This window comes from Pyxicephalus adspersus, chromosome 1 (assembly GCF_032062135.1).
Source record: "Pyxicephalus adspersus chromosome 1, UCB_Pads_2.0, whole genome shotgun sequence".
NCBI lineage: Eukaryota > Metazoa > Chordata > Amphibia > Anura > Pyxicephalidae > Pyxicephalus > Pyxicephalus adspersus.
Window position 1 is genome coordinate 58,957,411 of NC_092858.1, and position 20,503 is coordinate 58,977,913.

The following is a 20,503-nucleotide window of genomic DNA, read 5'->3' on the forward strand; positions in this document are numbered from 1 at the left end:
TGCATATACAGAACTAATGTGCTTTGTGCCAAAGCTAATTACACTAATTTGAAAAACAATTTTATTTTTATGAAAAATATGTATTAAATATAGTTTTTACTTGTTTTGTAAGGATTACATTTAATTACTTGTATTTTTTATTTCACATTTGTTTACAATCTTATAAGCAAATCATTTACAGTAATTTTAAAATGTATGCTGGGCTTTCTCATTAGAAAGCCCAGCACTGGCTTTCCACCTGTTGACTTGAAATCTATAAAGTTTCATGTGCGCTAGCAGACAGAAATCTATGACTTAGTTACCTGTGTGTGTTGTAAATACTCATAAATATCAGAAGTTAAAATTGCACAGTTTTGGGGGTGGGTATTTAATAAACAATAGTGAATCCTTGCAAAGTTTGTAAAACCAGTACCGAGTAGTATAAAACGTGTCAACTGCTGGCTGCCACATATTTGTATATACATGAGTAAAAAGAAATTGTTAAGTTATTTTTAATCTACTATATTAGATAAAATAAACACAAAACATACATTATAAACACAAAATGTGCATTTACTGTAACATTTTCTTAAACGTACATGACACATTAGCAGAACTGTCATAAAAGTAAAAAAAAACACATTAACTTCCGCAGAGCCCTCCACACCTAGACTCGTTTCTGTCCCGTGGCATGTGGGATTCCTCCTTCATCTCGGCACGGAAGAAGCGTTAAGCACCGCCATTTTCTTCTGTCTTCTTTCTCCCTATCATTTACCTTTTTATATAAAGTCTCAATAAACCAGTAAAAAGCTTTTGAAAAAAGCCAAAAAAATCAATTTATATTCATGATGAAAAAGTAATACACCAATGTCAACATTTTCTGCATGGGCACCAAAGTAAAATGATAACATTAAATATACTGAACAAACTGAAGTCCTTTAGAAAAAATGTGATCAGTCAGATAAAAATCTTAAGGATAACATTTTCACGTTGAGTGACAGTATTCAACCTAGGTTATGTATCTGCTCAGTGAACTGATTTCTCTTGCATCATGAAGTGTCTATTTAAGTGACATAAGCATCATTGCTTGCATTTTTTAATACTAAAAACCCACTGGGACAAGGAAGTCTGCACTTAGCACATTTAGTAGCTGGATGAATATAGGCCAAATCTGTCACTGTGGAGCTGTATGTAACTTTACAAGTAATGATGCTTCAGCCTCGGGGTTTTGTAAAGGGTCAACACACATGTTTTCAGTATTACTCTTTATCCCCCATGATCAGGAGTCTTCAGTGTAAGAGAAAAAAAAATCTGTAAAAAATCAGTCTATTTTTTAAAGATTAAAATATTTCAGATCATTATCTATTAGCTAATCTGAAGGTGATCCCAAGGTTGACAGATAGATTTGCTTGACGATACTGAGGTCTCTACTGTGGTCTTATTACATCTTTGTTGGGTTTCCTAGCCTCCAGTTTACCCCAATACTCACATCTACTTCTGGCACCTTGGCTTCCATTCCTTTTCTGCTTCCTATCTCAACTACTATATTTGCTCACTTTTTACCAGTAGACAAAATATAATGCAGCATGAAGGGGGCTCTGTTTTTCTGGTTCTTGTTCATGGGGCTATATATGGGCAAAGCTATACTGGAAGAACTTCACTACATTGCTGTGAGCATGCCTTGGCCTGGCTTTGATAGCTGAATGCGCTGGCTTGACAGCCCAGGGTGAGAGACTTCTGTAGCAGACAGGTAGGAAAGGAAGAATGCTAACTGTGCTCTTATTCCTCTTGTTGACCTCCAAATCACTACAAAAAAAGAGTAATAACATGAAGGTCAGAGATCCGCACAAATTCTCTTTGGACATGACACATGAAGATTTCTCAGGTTTGAAGCAATTTCAACTGGATTATTTTTATTATAGGAACGTTTTCCAGACTTCAAGTTCTGGTGGTCTTGTGCCCACTGCAGTCTCAGCTTTTAGTGCTTGGCTAACAGGAGCAGAACCTAACATCTCGTCCTCATTAGGATTTGAGGTGTTATGTGATGCTTTTTGCTCACCATAGTTGTAAAGAGTGGTTCTGTATTGCTGTGGACTGTTAGTTTGATCCCTTCTACTCTGACTCTCATGAACAAGGCTTTTCTAAACTGCTACTCTCTTTTTTCTTTTTTGCACAGTTGTTCAGAGCATATGATCCTAAGGAGGGTATAGAAGTACTCAAACCAGATGGTCCAAACCCACAAACATTTGCAGCACTGATCAAATCATGATCACGTTTCCTTATTCCATTGTTTGATGCAAACATTGCCTGAAATTCCTGAAATGATTTTATGCATTGTGTCACTACAACAAGATAATTGCATGAATAAAGTTGTGTACACACATGCAATCATTATTGTTGGAAATGAACGACTAACAACCGTTCGTCCGATAATCGTTAACAAAAAAGCGCACAACGACACCGATGAACGAGGATTGTCGCTGGAAACGAACGACTGTCCCAGTGAATCTGATTGAGCAACTATTGTTCACAATCTATTGTGTGTACGGTTGTTCTGTGATCGTGGATAGTTCTGCAGTACACTTTCTCCTTTACATGTCACTTCCTGCATCGTTCAAAGACAGGTAAAAAAAAAACACAAGCTGATAGCATATTATTCCTATGTGCCTTCTACAGAACTCAGATGAAAGTTATAAAGGTAGATCATCTTCAAAGAATACAGTTTTTGGAAACCACAGCTTACTATATATTTTAAAATACTTTAATCTCAAATTCTGTAATTGCTAAAAATTCATCAAAAGATATGGCTGCTGCTAAAACTATTCCCTAATTAAAAAGGATTAATTATACTTATTGCATATTCATAAATAATACTACTGTGTAGATGAAAGTTGTAAAGGTAAAGAATGTTCATTGAGTAAATCCTGCAAACCCCTAACCACCATATATTTTAGGATTTTAATCCCAATATCTGTAATTGCTACAAATTCATCACAAGGCATGCCTGATGCTCCAGCTAGTCTCTAATTAAAAGGGATTAATGTTACCTTTGGCACATTTGTATTTAATACTGCTGCATCACAGGTATCTCTAATGAACAGTTGAAATGTCATATAGGGCTTATCACCTGGAGTTCCCTGCATATACCTACAACAGCCTCCAAAAGCCTAAAACTACTTTTGAATCCTGGACCATTCTGATAGACAAGGCTCTAACACTTTTTAAGTGAACGATATTTCGCAATACCTATAGGCTATGTATGTACATTGGGATTATTTTTCTTAAGCAAAAAATTTGCCACAGTTTATTAGGCAAAGTAGAATGTTTCAGCTTAGTTCAAATTTAATTGGGGAGGACTCATTTTTATTTATTCAGGTCTAGTAAACAGGAGAGTCTCTTTCAGGACTGTAAAGTCAGAGTCAGAAGGAACTATTGTGTCCCTAGAGTCAGAATTAGTGTTAGCAAAAATGTATCAACTTCAACTTCACAGCCCTGGTGCCTGCTAAGTCACTTCTCAATAGGAAGACATTCCATCCCCAATGGGATTCAGTACTGGTAAAATATATATAACATACACAAGGGATAGAATTCAGGCAGGTATCACTGTAACACAAGGTTTAAAACTCCTTTTGCAGGGCTTCAGCTGGGGAAGATCCAGATCCAGGGAATAATTAAAGTTTTATTAAAGTGTCCCTGAAACAATGTTTGTGCTATGTTCTTGTAGGACATTTTTTTCAGCTTTGCCCTGCTAACATGCTGGCGATTGCCTGCTTTTTACGAAATAAAGTAATGTCAAAAATATAAACCTAAAAGGAAATTGGCTGAAGAAATGCTCTAACTAATGGCTTGGGTTGCTTTATTTGGATTTTTACAGTTTATGAACATTATCACAAGAAAGACTATGCATTGGGGCTGATTTATTAAAGCTCTCCAGACTGGAGAAGATAGACTATTAAGGTAGAAGCTGGTTGTTACAGCAAACCTGGAATGGATTTCTTAAAAATCTTTTGCTATTAGCTGGCAAAAGTTTTCAACCCTGAACCAGATCTCTTCCGGGTTTGCTGGATGACCCAGGTTTTAACATGATAATGAAGTCTATCTTCTCCAGTCTTGGAGAGTTGTAATGAATCAGCCTCATTGACATGGTCTAGGGATAAAGGAGATGTAAATCAGAAGTCGTTTTATGGATGGATTCTAAGTTTAAAATTGCACCTGGATGAAAATGGAATTGCATTTTATAAACACCTGCTACCTTGTAAAAGCTCTTCTGGCAGTCAGATATTGTTTTGATACCTTAATGTTTTCTTCTATATATACATATCTGTTCCAAAAAAAAGCTGTGTGTTTTCTTTTTTAAGTCGTTTTTTCTGTATTAAACCTTAGCATTACAACACATTAAGACGGCATTCATTTATTGATAACAGAATTTAAAAATATGATCAGTAAAACTGATCCAATGTATTAAAACAACAATGTATATCACATACACAAAGATGTAAAGATAAAACATATAAATATTACTGGGTCATAAGATTGACCAGGACCACCCTGCACAGGTCTTTTGCGAATAATAATTTATTCATTTATATTATGATAGATGTTTAACTCTTTTATTCTCTTAGTGGTCTTAGATATACAGTTGACATTCAAAAATCTGGCACCCTCCGGACCTGAGGAGTGCCAAATTTTCGAAAATCCCGGATTTTTACATGTTATATTTACCTCCACACACAGGCCAGCCTTCCTCTCGCAGCACCGGTGGACATCTGGCACAGAAACAGAGATCAGGCAGCAGGGACGTCTCAACGTGTATTTAGTGTAGCAAGCAAGAACTGTCAGCTGTTTCTGCAGAACAGCGCCATCAAAACATCAGTGTCCAAACAGTGTACTACAGTCCCTGTATTGAAAATACCATCCGAAATTCATGCCAGAAAACTGAAGGAACCGGGATATCGATGGCCGGATTTTTGTTTGTCAACCTGTACCTAAATTTGCTCAATGCTGCCAGGTCCGGAAGGTTATTCATTGCTGTTCATTACCAGCAAAGCAAAAATGCAATACTCAGGCCTTTGATCACAGGACTGGGCAAATCCAGATGAAAAACTATGAGGCCTTCAGTGGAAACTATATGTCAACTTGTTACCCATTTTTAACTGTCCCTGATCAGATCCAAGTCTATTGGCTTCTCTTTCCTCCTTAGTTGTACCTCCTTTTGAGTGAATATATAAACCTTTCAACTAGTCTCTAATTTAGTGATGGTCACTATGTAGTGCAATTTTGTATTACTAACAAAGGGTCTGCACAAAATATTCAATTTATGTAATGCTGTCAAAGACTGCAAATGTGCCATAGGAAAGCCATAAAAGATCATGGACCTGCTACAAGTATAGATGGGGGGACACAATACACAAGACCGAATCCCCCTTACTGTTCATGATGAGACTAAAATAATGAGACTAAAGATATTTGTGCTGCAAAGACCGCACAGGTACAGTGGCTGCATGTGGTCCTCAAGTTGTTCTGTGAAAAAAACAAAATATTTTTTTTGCATGTTCTACAAATTGGGCATGCCAGAGGTATTTTCATTGCCAGCATACTTTGCGCTAAAATTTCCTCTTCCATATCTCCAAAAGTTGGGTGGTATGCATTTTACATGAGACAATAATAGACAGTTATTTGCAGTGGTTGAATTAATATAGAGTTAACGAAAATAATGCAGACTGGTTAGGTATATTTTTATAAAATTCTCCTGAACAGGATTGGGCATTTGTAATTAATAACTATTCTTTAAAGCAGACCTATAGTATAGTAAGTATAGTTCTGTGAACGCTTCACTTTACCTAAAAATCACTTATGAGCAAGTGAATAATGTCTTATTAGGAAAGACACAACACAACTGAGTTGCCCTGAAATCTAAGAGCATGCATGCTGGGATGCAATCACTGGCTGTAAAACTTCACAGTCCAATTCTTTTAGAGCCATGGCTTTATAGTTTGAGGAAAATAAAGCTTTGGTTAACCTTGGCCCCAACAATCCTCATTAAAATAACAGCTTGTCAGATTGAAGTTTGGAAGAACAGTGATTCTGCCAGATTCACACTCCACCACAGTAACATGCCCTTTGCTTGCTGTACAATAACTTGTTCCAGCTACATTACTGGACAATACTGCCATCTACAGATCAAGTGTGATATATATAGCTACAGGTGTTATATCTGCACATGCTGGAGAAGTCCTATACACATACATGTATGTAAAAGGATAATATTTGAACTCTAAGAAAAACATATATATATTTTCTACTTTCTACATGTTTTTACTATTCTATTATATCTATAACTAATATTGTAAAACCCATTTAGTAAGATTCCCCTGAGCTCCACAATGTTTAGACATATTACATGATTGTATTCTTTTAGTAAATGATTTTATTTACAATATTCAGTTTTGACAATCACATATCACACTTCTAATTTTGCAGTAAACAGTTCAAGAATGAATAAAGATTGTATGGGAAATTTTAAATCATAATTGAACAGGAAATTATATTTTGCTTTTTATTTTTTTAAGCATTGACTGATTTTATTTATTCACTTACGCTTACAGTTTTCAAAGCATAAATTAAACTCTGTTGTACATATAGAAGGATACATCTGTAACCTGTCACCTTGACCATAGCATGGGCCACACTTACCTAATGGCAGATATACTGCAAAACTATGGGGGCCAACCTATTAGTTATAGAAATTGCAGCCCACAAATATTAGAAGTTGGAATTAAAAATGTATTAAACACCAATGTTCGCAATACCAATTAGCCACAATACCCTTTCCTCTGGTACAAAAGTCCCATTCATGAGCCATCTGACAAGTAACTATAGAGTACAGGTTGACAATCAAAAATCCGGCAACCTCAGGACCTGAGGTGCACCGGATTTTCAAAAATACCAGATTTTTTTTTTTTTATGCTCACCTTCACACACAGGCCAACCTTCCTCTCGCAGCACCCACGGACATCTGGCACAGTTCCAGGGAGCAGGTAGCAGGGACCTCTCAAGGTATATTTAGTTTAGCAAGCAGACCTAACAGTTGTTTCTGCAGAACAGCGCCATCAAAACTTCAGTGGCCAAACAGTGTACTATAGTCTCTGTATTGAAAATGTGATCAGAAATTCATGCCGGAAAACTGAAAGAACCAGATTATCGATGGCTGGATTTGCGTCAACCTGTAAATAATGTGCAAAGAAACACTTCTTGTATGTATGTAGTATTGCTGGTATTAACAGCACCTGTTCATCAGCAAACACAATCAGAAAAAGCAATCACAGACCTTTTAATGCTGTCTAACAAAACACTGCAACTAGCACAGTGTCAGCACCTTAAAGGAACCTTCATCTCCTTCCCCTGTGTACAGTCCCTAAGTATTTATTTATACCTTGACCCTGTACAAAGTAATTTCTCTTCTTAGTCCATGGGACATTACAGGCACTGCAAAAAAGCTATCCTTGGGAGCCAGGAGGAGTCCAGAGTTTCTTCCAGTCTCTGTGGCCAGTGACCAATCAGATGTTGCTTTGTTAGTGCCTGTTTCTGGTGCCATGGTTCTCATGCTTGCTGTATATTATAGAGGTGGTCCTTTATCTCTTCTATTTATGGAATTTTAAAAAAATGTTTCTACTTCATCACTACTAAACCTAACACTTGTTCTATTCTTCCCTTCCCTTATGCTGAGCTTATCTCCCAAATAATGTATCAACTCACAGCACTGCCTCCCTTACACTAAATCAGCACATAGAAGTGCTGGACCGAGAATGCATTTGCACCAGGGGTGTAGCGGGGCTCGCATGGGTGGGAATGCCGAGCCCTCAGTTTTTTCGGGAATGGGCATGCGTACCCACTCCTATTTTGCAAAAAAATATTTGGTGGTCCATGGCTCTGGCCAGTTTGCCCCCCGCGGGGTCAGGAGAAGAACTGCGCTGGGAGGGCACAGACCATGTCTCCCGTATGGAATTGCATAGTTTTACATTTAGAAAAAAAACATCAACAAGGAAATGTGCACCTAATTATACATATATGTCATGTGCATTGCATCATTTTTAGGTTATACAATAAACTTTACTAACATTTAGCATAGAAAACATAATATTATTTACAGGCAAAGTACTGCTTAATGATAAATGAACAAAAAATGTATATGCCAAGCTCTCTGCTTACCTGCAGAATCACTATGTAGTCAGGTAATATCTGGGCCCCTGGCATTAGCATGGTCCACTATGGCTATTGTTACACCTTTAGTTTGATGCTATACTGAACTGAATATTTTAAAATCACAAATACACAGAGAAAATGCCCTGACCTATATTTGTGCAGTAATGTTTAAGACCTATTGTAATTATTGATACACTAAAAGACATATTTTCCACATATGTTCAACAGTAAAATGTAGAACTGGAATGTAGGAATATTGTGGTTGGTACAACAGGAATGATGTGATGGCTTACCTTTCTGTCCTATCCATAAAAGAAGTATACCTTTAGACATGGCTGGCAGTACAATGTACAGAACAAGTTAGCAAACAATTTGCTTTTCTGAACCCAATGATCTATTACTCAAAAGGAGCAGCAATTGGAGAGATTTCTCAAGTGTAAAAAGTACACTTTTATCACTTCAAATCCACAAAATCCACAAAACTAGAATTAGATTTTTAAGAATTAAAAATTTAAGAATTAAAAATAATTTTCTAGAATTAGAATAGATTAAGTGCTTACAACAAGAATCATATTGGAGGGTATGCAGATAGGTACTGTCAAGTTTAAATCATAGATATCAAGGGTCTGTTGTTCTAGTTATTGATGTGTGAGTGTGTGCTTTGTGCCATCATCATCAAAAGCTCTCTAAGGCCCTCGGAAAGAAGGTTGTGGATGAATTTGAAAAATAAAATACCATGTTTTTTTAATTTAAAATTGCTATAATATTTAAAGTCCATTTTAACTGTAAGAAAATGAATCCATGTAGATTTCAAATGACTGCTAATTTGTCCAGGATTGGCTGATCCAGTGAATTTAGACTAATATATATATATATATATATATATATATATATATATATATATATATATACTTTACAGTACTGCATGTTGACCCAAACATTTGAATAAGTGTTAAGTAGAAATTACATCATTAAGCAGTCACTTTATTTTAAATGTATGGTGCCTTTAGACTCCTATCAGCAGGATTATTCCATCTCCTGCTTGCCTGAAATGGCCCTCATTCTTTTTATTCCATTAATATTATATGTGATTTATGACTTAAAATTGCATTCTGTCTGGCCTGATTAACTCTCATGTGAGATCCAGTATGCCAACAGCAACAGCAGTTGTTTTTTTTGTTTTTTTTGGATTGAAAGTGTATGTTGCATATATATACCTGCCATGCATTATCTCAGCCGTTCATTACAATACTAAAAAACAAAAAAAAAAAACCCGCAGCATGGAGTCAAAGTGAAGTCTATGTAATTACAATCTTGTCATATTATTCCCATTTATGCCGAGTTGTGCTGGTATCCTTCTGTGCAGAACTCTTATTAGTTACCTGTTACTTTTAGACAACTTGAATATATGGGAATAGCTGAAGCTCACAGCTTGTATTGTCATTTGTTGTATATTAGTGATTTCAGCACAAATGCATTAGTTGAATACAATTACTAATAGCAGTTGTTATCATCATAAAGATATTTTACAATCCTTATTAATACATTTTTCGTTCATTTATCATTAAGCAGTACTTTGCCTGTAAATAATATTATGTTTTCTATGCTAAATGTTAGTAACGTTTATTGTATAACTTAAAAATGATGCAATGCACATGACATATATGTATAATTAGGTGCACATTTCCTTGTTGATGTGTTTTTTTTCTAAATGTAAAACTATGCAAAGGAAATGTAAGTTATTGGCCAACCTTAGTTTTATTTTAAGATTATTATGTAGGAATATATTCAAAGTTAAAGAAATAAAGGAAATGCCATGAAGTGTTTGCTGTCCTTTTTAAAAATGCTACTTGGTTGCCTAATAATATGTTGAGACAAACATCTGTCCTAATTGCATTTTTTAAAATACTGTACCTGTTCCGACTTACATACAAATTCAACTTAAGAACAAACCTACAGTCCCTATCTTGTATGTAACCCGGGGACAACCTGTATTGAAGAATAAATATGATTTCCAGGCATCTAGCATTTTTAGAAAGACAGAAATAGAATTCTCAGTATTTGTCTTAATGTTTCAAGCAGCTTTTTGCTGCCCGGACATTTTTTAAATGTAAATGTATTAAAAGGCGATATTGTTGATTTAGCATTCCACACTGGATTACACTACATATACTGATCAAATTATATTTCCGAATAAAATATTTTTTGTGTATTTCTCCAAATGTTTTGTTCAGTATTTAGGGTCAGTAGTTTTGGAAGTTTAAGCCTAAAAATAGAAAAGACAATATTTGTTTAGCTTTAGCTTTATTTTGTTTAGGGTTTTCAGCTTTAATCCCTATGAAGTAAAGAATGATACAAAAAAAAGAAGCAATGATATGTTGTTTTTGTCTTAACATTAGCTTCCTAAAGTGTTTAGGCTACTTTCCCGGCACAAAGGGAAGGAGAACAGACTGGTCTTAAGGCAGAAAGTTTTGCATGGCATTCCTGAACTGATCTGAAAATACCCAAAGCACCCTGATATTCAAATAAAACTACACATGCCTCTTACATTTAGAATGTTAGGATTATTTTGTTCATTTGTCGCTGGAAACAATCACAAAAGATTTTTCCAGCAATAATCCTTTGATGTCCACTGAACATCTATATAGAGCTTACTCTCATATTCATAAATATAACTGCATGGTTATGTTCATAACAGGTTGTCTTATTTTTCACTTAGGTTACAGAAGTCAAAGACAGACTGAAGATTTCAAAGAAAATGTGGTCAAACCTCCCTCATTCTATCTGTAAAGAAGAGAGAATAACAGGAAGAGGATCAAATGATGAGCAATGTTGGAATGGACACAGCAAAGCCCCGTAACTCTTTTTAAATGATCTTTGAAAATGCAGATACCGTAACAGAGCCACCAAAGCAATATTATTAGGTGATAGGCCAAATGTACTGGTCATTCGATAATTGTTTTTGGGATTTACTGTTCATAAGGCTTTCAGATCCCTAGATTTAAAAAGCATTTAGATGAGCTTTACTGCAGAGATGAAATTTCCATTCACGTATACCTTCTTACTAATGATACTGTGCAATAATAAACTATAAAGCACGTTAGTGTTCAATATCACAGATAACTATTTTAGATTCTAGGGATTTTATCATGTTATCACGTTTCTGTGATTTACACACTTCTGCCACACTGCACAACCAGCAATATCGTTTAATTACTTCCATCTTTACTGCTTCTTGGATCTACTCCATAATTGGACAGAACAGATAGACTAATGTGTAGGCTGAGGGTGAGGAGGTGACTTTAAAGCTTCATAAATGAACGAGGAAACATTTAATTGTTCTAAAGCTGCTAAGATCAACCTGAGCATGGCCAACACTTGTAGCAAAATTTAGAGTAACAGCAGCTGTACATTTATTGCTGTCTGTACTCAAATAACCTTAGTATTAACCTGCAGCAATCCATAGTAATTATACCCAATGTACTGAATGAACTTTACATTGCCATACTTGATACTTTTTAGAATACCTGTTGATATCAGAAATCATTAATTTATTGCCATTGTTAAGTTAAAGACTGTGCTCTAAATTAGACTTGTGTTCTAAATTACAAAGTCAAAGTTTTCTTGCAAGGGGAAAAGTTCTTGTCCATGCCAAGATAGACCTGAACCATGGGGAACTTTTATCTCCATTGGTGCCATATTATACTGTATATTGATCTGGCATGATTAATGATGATCATTTTTGTTCTGGAGTAGTTCCTTGAAATAATACATCACCAGCCAGATAATCAGCTTAATGATCAACATTAATAAATAGCTGTACTGCAAGGGCCAACTTATCAATAATATACATTCAAAAGCCTCAGTATTTCACACTAAAAAGTATCTAACTACTAGGTGAACCACAGGCCACATACAATAAATAATAAAACTCTCCTTTTTTCATGACAATGACAAATTTGCCTTCATTTGTGTCTTGGACACATTCTATTTAGAACACTGTTGATCACAGTGGGAAAGTTTTAGCAACAAACTGCTAGCAATCCAGAAGGCTGTGAGGAGGATTAGGTATGGCCGGGTACTAACTGAAAGCTACAGGTTTGTGATTCACCATTGACCATGCTGATAGCCATGATGTTCCCCTGCAACATCTTCTCTTTCTACTCTAATGCTAGTGGACTCCCATAAAAGTGACAACTGTGCTCCGAATTCAACAATTCAGGAGCAGTGCAGCCTCCATTGCCACACCATCAGAGGAAGTTTCATTGGGTGGACTTCATAGGCAACAAATTGGCGTTTGTTTTTGTTTATACTGTAAATGTATTTGCATATACAGTGGATTTATTTGCATTACCAAGAAAAAAACCCAACAGTTCAGCCATGACCAAGCAGTGTTCCAAGTTGTTAAACAGACTCAAAGTTAGGACAGAAGAGTTGGCAGTGTACAACCATAAAGAAAGAGCAATTATATGTTCAGGGATAGGTTTGAGTTAGAAACTTACAGAAAGCTAAAACAAGTCATACCAAGTCATAAAGACAGATGTCTACAAGTAGCAGATATTCAAGGAAAACAAATTATGTTCAGAAACAGGTACCATGTTATGTCTTGAGTAAATCATATCAGAAAATCAGGTTGGAATTGAATATAGCAGCCTAATAGATTGGAATGCATATACCTTGCATTCCGCAGTTGGAAACATTCATGAAAGGAATACATAGGATGCCATTGCTGACCTATGTGTAAAAAAGCTGGTTGTGTGTCTATATTGGTTTTTTTACCCTATAAATACATTCATACTACTAATAAAAGTCAGAGTTCATTATCCCCATTGTTATATAGTTGGCATCTTAAAATATTAAAACTATGAGATATGTCAAAAGCATGAAAGCAAAGGATCTAGTCATTTTTAGAAGCCGACACTGTAGTGCTAAATATCTTCTAGCAAATGGTATGAACCTGGATTTTTTTAATTTTGGATAGAAATATCCTAATGGGTTCCTAGTGCCCTCTGTCAACCCACTTTGGAGATTTTTCTTCTGATACAAAGACATAGCAGGAAGATAATAAAAAGTAATGGGAAATCACACTTTTTACAGTTAGTGTAGCAGTAATTGGTGTTATCATTGGACTCCCATTCGGAAGATTTTCTCTTACATTTTTGTTACCTATGACTAATGTAAAATGTGTTGGCATGAGAGGTCACAGGGGCAGATAGGTAGATTTACTTATTGGGGAAAGACAGCAACAACAAAAAACGGCTGAAGGTTTTAATTATTCTGTACTGTATGGAAAACAATATTTCCCATTAATGAACACTGCAATAGGCAGGCTGTAATGCCAACTACAGCTGTAGGATGATTAATACAGTACCTACATCAGAAAGATTGGTAAAGTATACAAAAAAGTACTACTCCTCAATTTAAAGAAGGAGCAACTAGCTAAGTGGGCATTTATCTAGTGTCCATTTTTATGATGTTGCTACTTTGTAATAAGATCATTTTTTCTACCTGACCTCTCTCTAGCATTTACATTTTTTACTTACTTATGTTGCCAGGCAGTTAGCTTATAAAAGGCATTTTTTTTTTATATCTTTCCCATTTCCAAAGGTTTAGCAGGGGAAACACCTGATAATCATATATCTGGTCATGATGTTATTTCATTAACCAGCAATAATTCATTATAACTAGGCAGTAAGTGACTTTTAGTGGCATATGTTGTCATGAGCACAGACAACAATAACAACAATTCCCGGTCTGTAATTTATCTCTACAAACACACATGCATCGTTCTGAGTGTTAGTTTAAGCTCCTATGCATACATTGGAATAAAAATTGCTTGTCCAAAAAAGTCACATGCTCAAATATTTCAATGCCACCCTTTAGCTTTAATTATGGAACATGTTTGCTATGGTATCATTTCAACAGGCTTATACAATGTCACAGCATTTGTTTCCATCATTTACTTCATTAATTGCATTCATTTCCAACAAGATTTTGTATTGATGATGGGAGAGTATAAATGTATAAAGCCTTCTGCAGCACATCCCAAAGAATCCCAATGTAGTTAAGTTTTGGACTCTATGGTGATGAATATATGTGTAAATGATGCATGTTCCATGAAGCGCTGATTTACAATTTGGATAATCGTGGCATTGCTATCTTGAAATATGCCTGTGCCATCAGGGAAGATAAAAATCCATTGACGGAAAAACTTGACCATTCAGTATTTTCAGATAGTCAGCTGACATCATTTTTGGGGGTATAACATTACAGAACTTAGAATTGACCAAATAAAGCCACCCCAGATCATAAAACTGCCCCACAGGCCCAGAGATTACAAAATTGGTTCAACTATACAGCCAATCCGTCAGGGAGTGAAAAAATTACAACAGAGGAATGTGGAGTTACTCTTTACATACAGAGACTAGTGGTGTAGAGGTGACCATAGCAGCCCATTAAAAAATGTGGAGGCTTATGAGATATAAGAAGATTAGTATCCCCACTCTATATTACCTGGTCCAGGAGGGGATATACCAGAATTGTTGTACATATTGTGTGCAATGTGCTATTAGCTGATGCTTAACAATGACAAACTTGTATATAAATGAGTATATAGGGGGATTTAGTTACCTCCTGGGCTGGAGCTATGCAGTGAATCCCTGTATTTCTCATTGGAGATGAATCATACATTCATAATTAAAGTCAAGTTAACTTTTAACACTCAAATGTCTAACACATTTCTACTTTTGTTTAGGAGGCTGGAACTAAAAACTATGTATGAAAAATAACATAAAAGTTGCTGTTGCTTTGCCCCTGGTCATTACATTATCTAAATTAGCATTGCATAGAGCCCTTGAGATTATTTACTTAATATGATGTTTTAAATCACTGGTGAGTATACTGTAATTAGGGAACAGCACTGTCCAACCTCAAAGATAAAAATGAACACCATAAGCTTGCACAGCAAAAATAAATCAATTCTATCAACTGTTATTATAACATTTCATCTATCAGATGTTTCTCACAGAACAGAATTTCATAGATGGCAAATTATTCATGATATTGAACTGTGTCTTTCTTGATATTCAGCTAAGAGCTAAACAATGATAAGTAACCCCATACAGATTAATGTACTTGATGTCCTGTGTGATGGGTAAATAAACCCTGGAGGACAAAACTGTAACTTATTTTTAAAAATGTCTATTATTTTGAACTAGTGCAAGTGGACATTAGATGTTCTTTAAGCAAAGCCTAGTTTAAAAAACACATTTAAAAAAATGTTCACATGCACATACTAACATAAACATGCCTATCGGGTGTAATTTTGGGTACTGAAGTTTCTCGCTGTTTTACAGGCATCCCCAAGTTTGAGGCTTTAAATGTTTGGTATCTATTGTGTTTTAGTCCTTATGCATGCTCATTTATTTAACATTTAACATGTAGAATAAAACAAAACAAAGGAAATGGGACTTTAAAGTTGTGAGCATGTGCAAATCATTAACTTTGCCCAACCGAATTGATTATTACAGTCCAATTCTAATTTTAAAACAAAATTACAACGGTCTTAAAAAGTATAAAAACTGTGATAATTCCACAATTAGACCTCTCTAGGCATATCACCAGTACCTTGAGTCTTTTGAATTTCGTTAGGACCAAAATAATGTCAATAGAAGCTGTTGTAGAATATTGCCAAAATTACCTAATTAAAGCTCAATGCATTTCAAAGCATCCCCTTCATCAGCAGGGTCAAAATGTATTGCAATTATATAAAAATTATATTGTGTTTGTGTGAATTTAAATTATTTGGATGTATCTTTTATTAAAATTTGGGTTTGATATACAGTAGCACAAAACATCGAAAAAACAATTCGAAAAAAATATATAATTACCACTATCTTGTTGTACATGGTATCTGCCTTTAGAAAATTCTAGCTAAGCTTGAAAGTGATCTTTAGTCCAAACAGTGCTTGTGGTGTTTGAGATGTATGTATTACAGAAACAGACAATAAATCTCCTGCTGTCTAAATCTACATATATACTTAAACAAGACATGAAAGGTGCACATATACAAATAAACAATACATATTTGTCAATATTAGTTGTGTTGTGAAAAACAAAACTTTTCAAAACATGCAGATTTTAATCCACTGTGTTGGATCTAATATTTATATATGTGCATAAAAAAGGGGGTCCGACCTGATACTAGCAAAGTGTACTTTATATATATATATATATATATATATATATTTCTTGAATCGTATGTAGTCAACAGTATTGAAGTTCAAAATTGGACTTTTCAATACAGTACCATACTGTAACTGAAGGTATTCAGCATAGAACAGTGGTCAGAAATTTCACAATGTCAATGATTCAAGATCCATACACCTAAAGGAATTGGTTTCCATTAATCTGTATTTTTCTTCCAAATAAAAATATTAACATGGAAAAATCTTCAGCACAATCCTCAGTTAGACAACAAAATAGTCCAATTAAAACAGTACGTTTTGGGGGTTTTTTTTATGTAGATTTGCAAATCCATATGTTGCCACACTTCTGCATCAAGGCACCTCAGTAAAATGAGGTCCCTAACTCTTGGCCAGTGTTTCTCAACCTGAGTTCCTCTAGGAGTTGCTAGGGGTTCCTTGAGCAATGAGCAATTTGCACCTCTCGGGGGCATTCTTCCCCCTGGCTAATATTGTAAGGAACATTCTTCTCCTGACAACCATACTGCACTGTGAGCTGTGGATATACAAATTATAGAAAGGGCTCCATGAAGACCTTAAAGGTATTTTAAGGGTTGCCCCATGTTAAAAAGTCATGAAAGACTGCTGTCCGAGCTCTCAAAAATAAACTTAGAGCAGGGATACCTGGGAACCAGCCTTGTCCTCTTTAAAGGTACAGTGAGATGCCAGAACCCCCTCACTTTAAGCGGAAGTAAACCCAAAACTAACCCAAAACAATAAAATCACACTTACCTTCAATTCTGCAGATCAGTCTGTCCGTCGGGAGCTTTCTTTCATCAGGTCCCATGTCGTCCCGGTATCCGGCTTCAGGCCGGCGCAGTCGGAGTGCCAGGCACAGCCATCTTCTCCTTTCTTCTTCCTGGTTTTTCCTCCTACATCACCTGATCTCGCACTGTGCAGGCGCAAGATCAGGTGACGCAGATTGGAAAAAACTGGCTGATCTCACTGCGTATGCCTATTGATGAAAGGGCTACTTCTGCCCATGACTGAGATGCTCAGGCAGGCACAGAAAGCAGCCAAGAGCCTCCTGGGATGCGTGACCTATGTATCCTGAGAGGCTCTGAGCTCCCATTCATTCTTGATCGCTGTTTAAAAAAAAAACACACTTTTTAATTTTCTTTTGTCTACCCTTAAGTGAAAATGAGTTTAGGAGCACTGTAATGGATGCTAAAGACCTCCAGCCAATGTGCTCCAATTCTAACATAGCACTGTTATATTCAGTCTATAGTCAGAAAAATGAAGGGTACACATGGGAAGGACAAACACACAGAATACAAGTCTTTCCCAGGATACTTTCCTTGCTACCAGAAAAATCCTTTTAAATATTAGGTTTTTAGATATAGAAAATGTGCCCATTATTGTGGAGATGCCCAACCACGGACCCACCCCACAAGGCTTAAACTCTTTATAGTTCAATGTAAAACACATACTGCTAACAGTAATGAGCATGTAGCAATAAAATGAAAGCATTCTTCTTTTTAGGCACATAAATACTTTTTATGTATAAATGACCAGACTTTTTTGCTCCATGACAGAATAGCTGCTAATTCTTAAAGCAGATACATTGGCTGTTATATTTCAGAGCTGTGTTTTCAGGTCAGTAACTGTTGGGTTATTTTTTCAGGTATCTTCCTGAAGTAATGACTGATGGCTTGATAAATCAAATCAATAATCCGGAGGTGGATGTAGACATCACAAGGCCGGACACATTTGTTAGGCAGCAAATAATGGCGTTACGAACGGCTACAAACAAACTGAAGAACGCTCTTAATGGAAATGATGTTAATTTTCAAGATACAAGTAAGTCATCAGCATGTATATGACAATGGAACTATTTATCTTTCTGTCTAGCTTTCTCCTTGTCAAGGGTCCAAACAGAATTATTTACCTCCATCTATAGATTGTCTAATTTTTTTTTTTTGTGGGTAAAAAAAACAAAAGTGCCAAGAAATTAAAAAATAAAAACTGTTGAAAAGTATGTTTAAGGAAGTCTTCATAAGGGTTCATACCAACATAAACATATTTAGGTGTATTTTTTCCCCTATTTATGTAAAAAAGGTTTTAATACGGATTTGTCTTTTTGAAGGTGAAGAGGCCAGTGGCTCGGGAAGTGGCAGTGGCTGTACTGATGATATTTGTCCTACAGAGAATGACTACATTACCACAGAAGCTCCACCATTTGAACCAGACAGAAGGGAATTTGAGTATTCTGCAGCATCTGCTCACAGGCAATCACAGCTTACACTATTCTCACCCTTTATCTTAATCTTGGTGAGACAATGGAGATAATTTAAACATTTTCAGGAATAAAAAACTGTTTTAGTTATGGAAATAGTCAATTTTCTTTTTTTAAAGCACTACTGGACAATGGACCATTTCCCTAATATATTGACAATTTTTTACGTACATCTTAATACTCTTCATTTCTTTACTAAAAGGGAAACCCAGCCCTAACAGAAGCACCTGCATTTTGCTTAAATGTATGTCTAAACCATGTGAACAAAAATCCTTCTTTTAGGACATAAAAGCTAAATGAGTCTAAAAATACAAATATGTAATAAACTTTCTAACCTTAAAGTGGACCTGTTATGCACACACACAGTATTTTGTAGTATGTACAAAAAATGCAACACAGTTTAAAAAAGTCATGTTACCCAATTTATGTTAAGCTGATTTACAATTGAATACTACCAGCTTGTATCTGCCTTCTGGTTCAAAAACAAATATACAGTATTTTACTTTGTTTCTTGCTTGTACCATTAATACTTGATGTTACATACCATGTATGGAGTGAATCTTCGGAAGCAGCGGTCTGGGTTTTTACATCTTCCTCTATATTGTTTTTAGCTAAATATTCAAATAGATTGTGTTTGTTCACTCATGACATCTGCCTGGGACATCAAGATAAGAGAGATACACCAAAGTGCAATATTTACAACCTGTGTTTGTTTCATGTCTGTCTTGTGTCATTGGATAACGGTGGGAAAATCCACCAGCAGATTTTTAAAGAAATAGGAAGGGTTCAAGGACACCACTAAGGGCTCCATATTGTTTAAGTAGTATTCTGTGGTAGTTCTTGGATTATAAATACCATCTTGTTTCTACAAAACAAATATAACTGCTTTTAATATTTGACATGTTCAAAATGATGTTGACTCTTTGCTCTTCAGTGCTAAAGCAGAAGGATCACGACTACATACCATCACAGTATCAACTGGGGGCAAATAATATTAAGAACTTTAGTAGGTTTAAAAATTTGCAACAAATGTTAATCTTTGTCTGCTGTCATTCTTCTGTGCTTCTATAAAGGTTTAAAAGGAAAAAACAATAAAATAAATGGTAGATGACTTTGGTAACATTGTCAACATACACTTTTTTTTATAATAAGTTTTTATTGGCATATAAACAATACAAAAAGGCATAAACAATAAGGAGGTACAAAATAAAATTAAAGAAACATAGAAAAAGGTACCATCAAATTAAAAAAATACAATGATAAGTTGAGTATGTCATGACATGAATCATGCATACAATATAATGGTAAACCATAATAAAAGTAGCCCGTATATACAAAACCTGACATGAGCTTGACAAGGTGTCCAAAGGATAGTGAAAGTTTCTGCTTTACCTTTAGGACAGATTATCTCTCATCAAGTACACTTTGATATGATGTAGAATTTGTAGCTAATTAGATGACAGCATAATGCCTTTACCAGTAAGCTACACAGTTTGTATGATTTTAGTTTTATGAAATGCTAATTATTGTATGTTCGCAGTTACTGTGACCACACAACTATATTTGATTCATCAGTCCACATCACATGAGTTGATAAGTCCCTCATAAATAAGTAGCCAACTGAAATTTACCCAGAATATTCATTTTTTTTTATAATGGGATAACCATTTTAACCTGTGCCGGCCTCCACTTCTGAAGCTTTATAATTTTCTTTCTGTACGCTTAAATATCTTTTGATTTTGTCGTGATTACACGACACAGATCAAAAGCAAAGGGAACACCATACTCTAGATATCTGAAGTTTAAAAAAGACATGTTCCACGTGAATACTCCTGATGAACTG

The 20,503-nt window shown here is 35.4% G+C and overlaps 1 protein-coding gene across 1 annotated transcript in view; it reads left to right on the plus strand.

Moving 5' to 3' along the window:
* Window positions 1-19,841, plus strand: part of GPC6 (glypican 6) — a 318,418-nt gene extending 298,577 nt beyond the window's left edge. The window contains exons 8-10 of the mRNA XM_072411039.1: window positions 10,901-11,037; window positions 18,049-18,224; window positions 18,511-19,841. Coding sequence (XP_072267140.1) covers window positions 10,901-11,037; window positions 18,049-18,224; window positions 18,511-18,713 — 516 coding nt within the window. The 3' untranslated portion in view covers window positions 18,714-19,841. The remainder of the gene's footprint in view (window positions 1-10,900; window positions 11,038-18,048; window positions 18,225-18,510) is intronic.
* The last annotated feature ends 662 nt before the right edge of the window (window positions 19,842-20,503 follow it).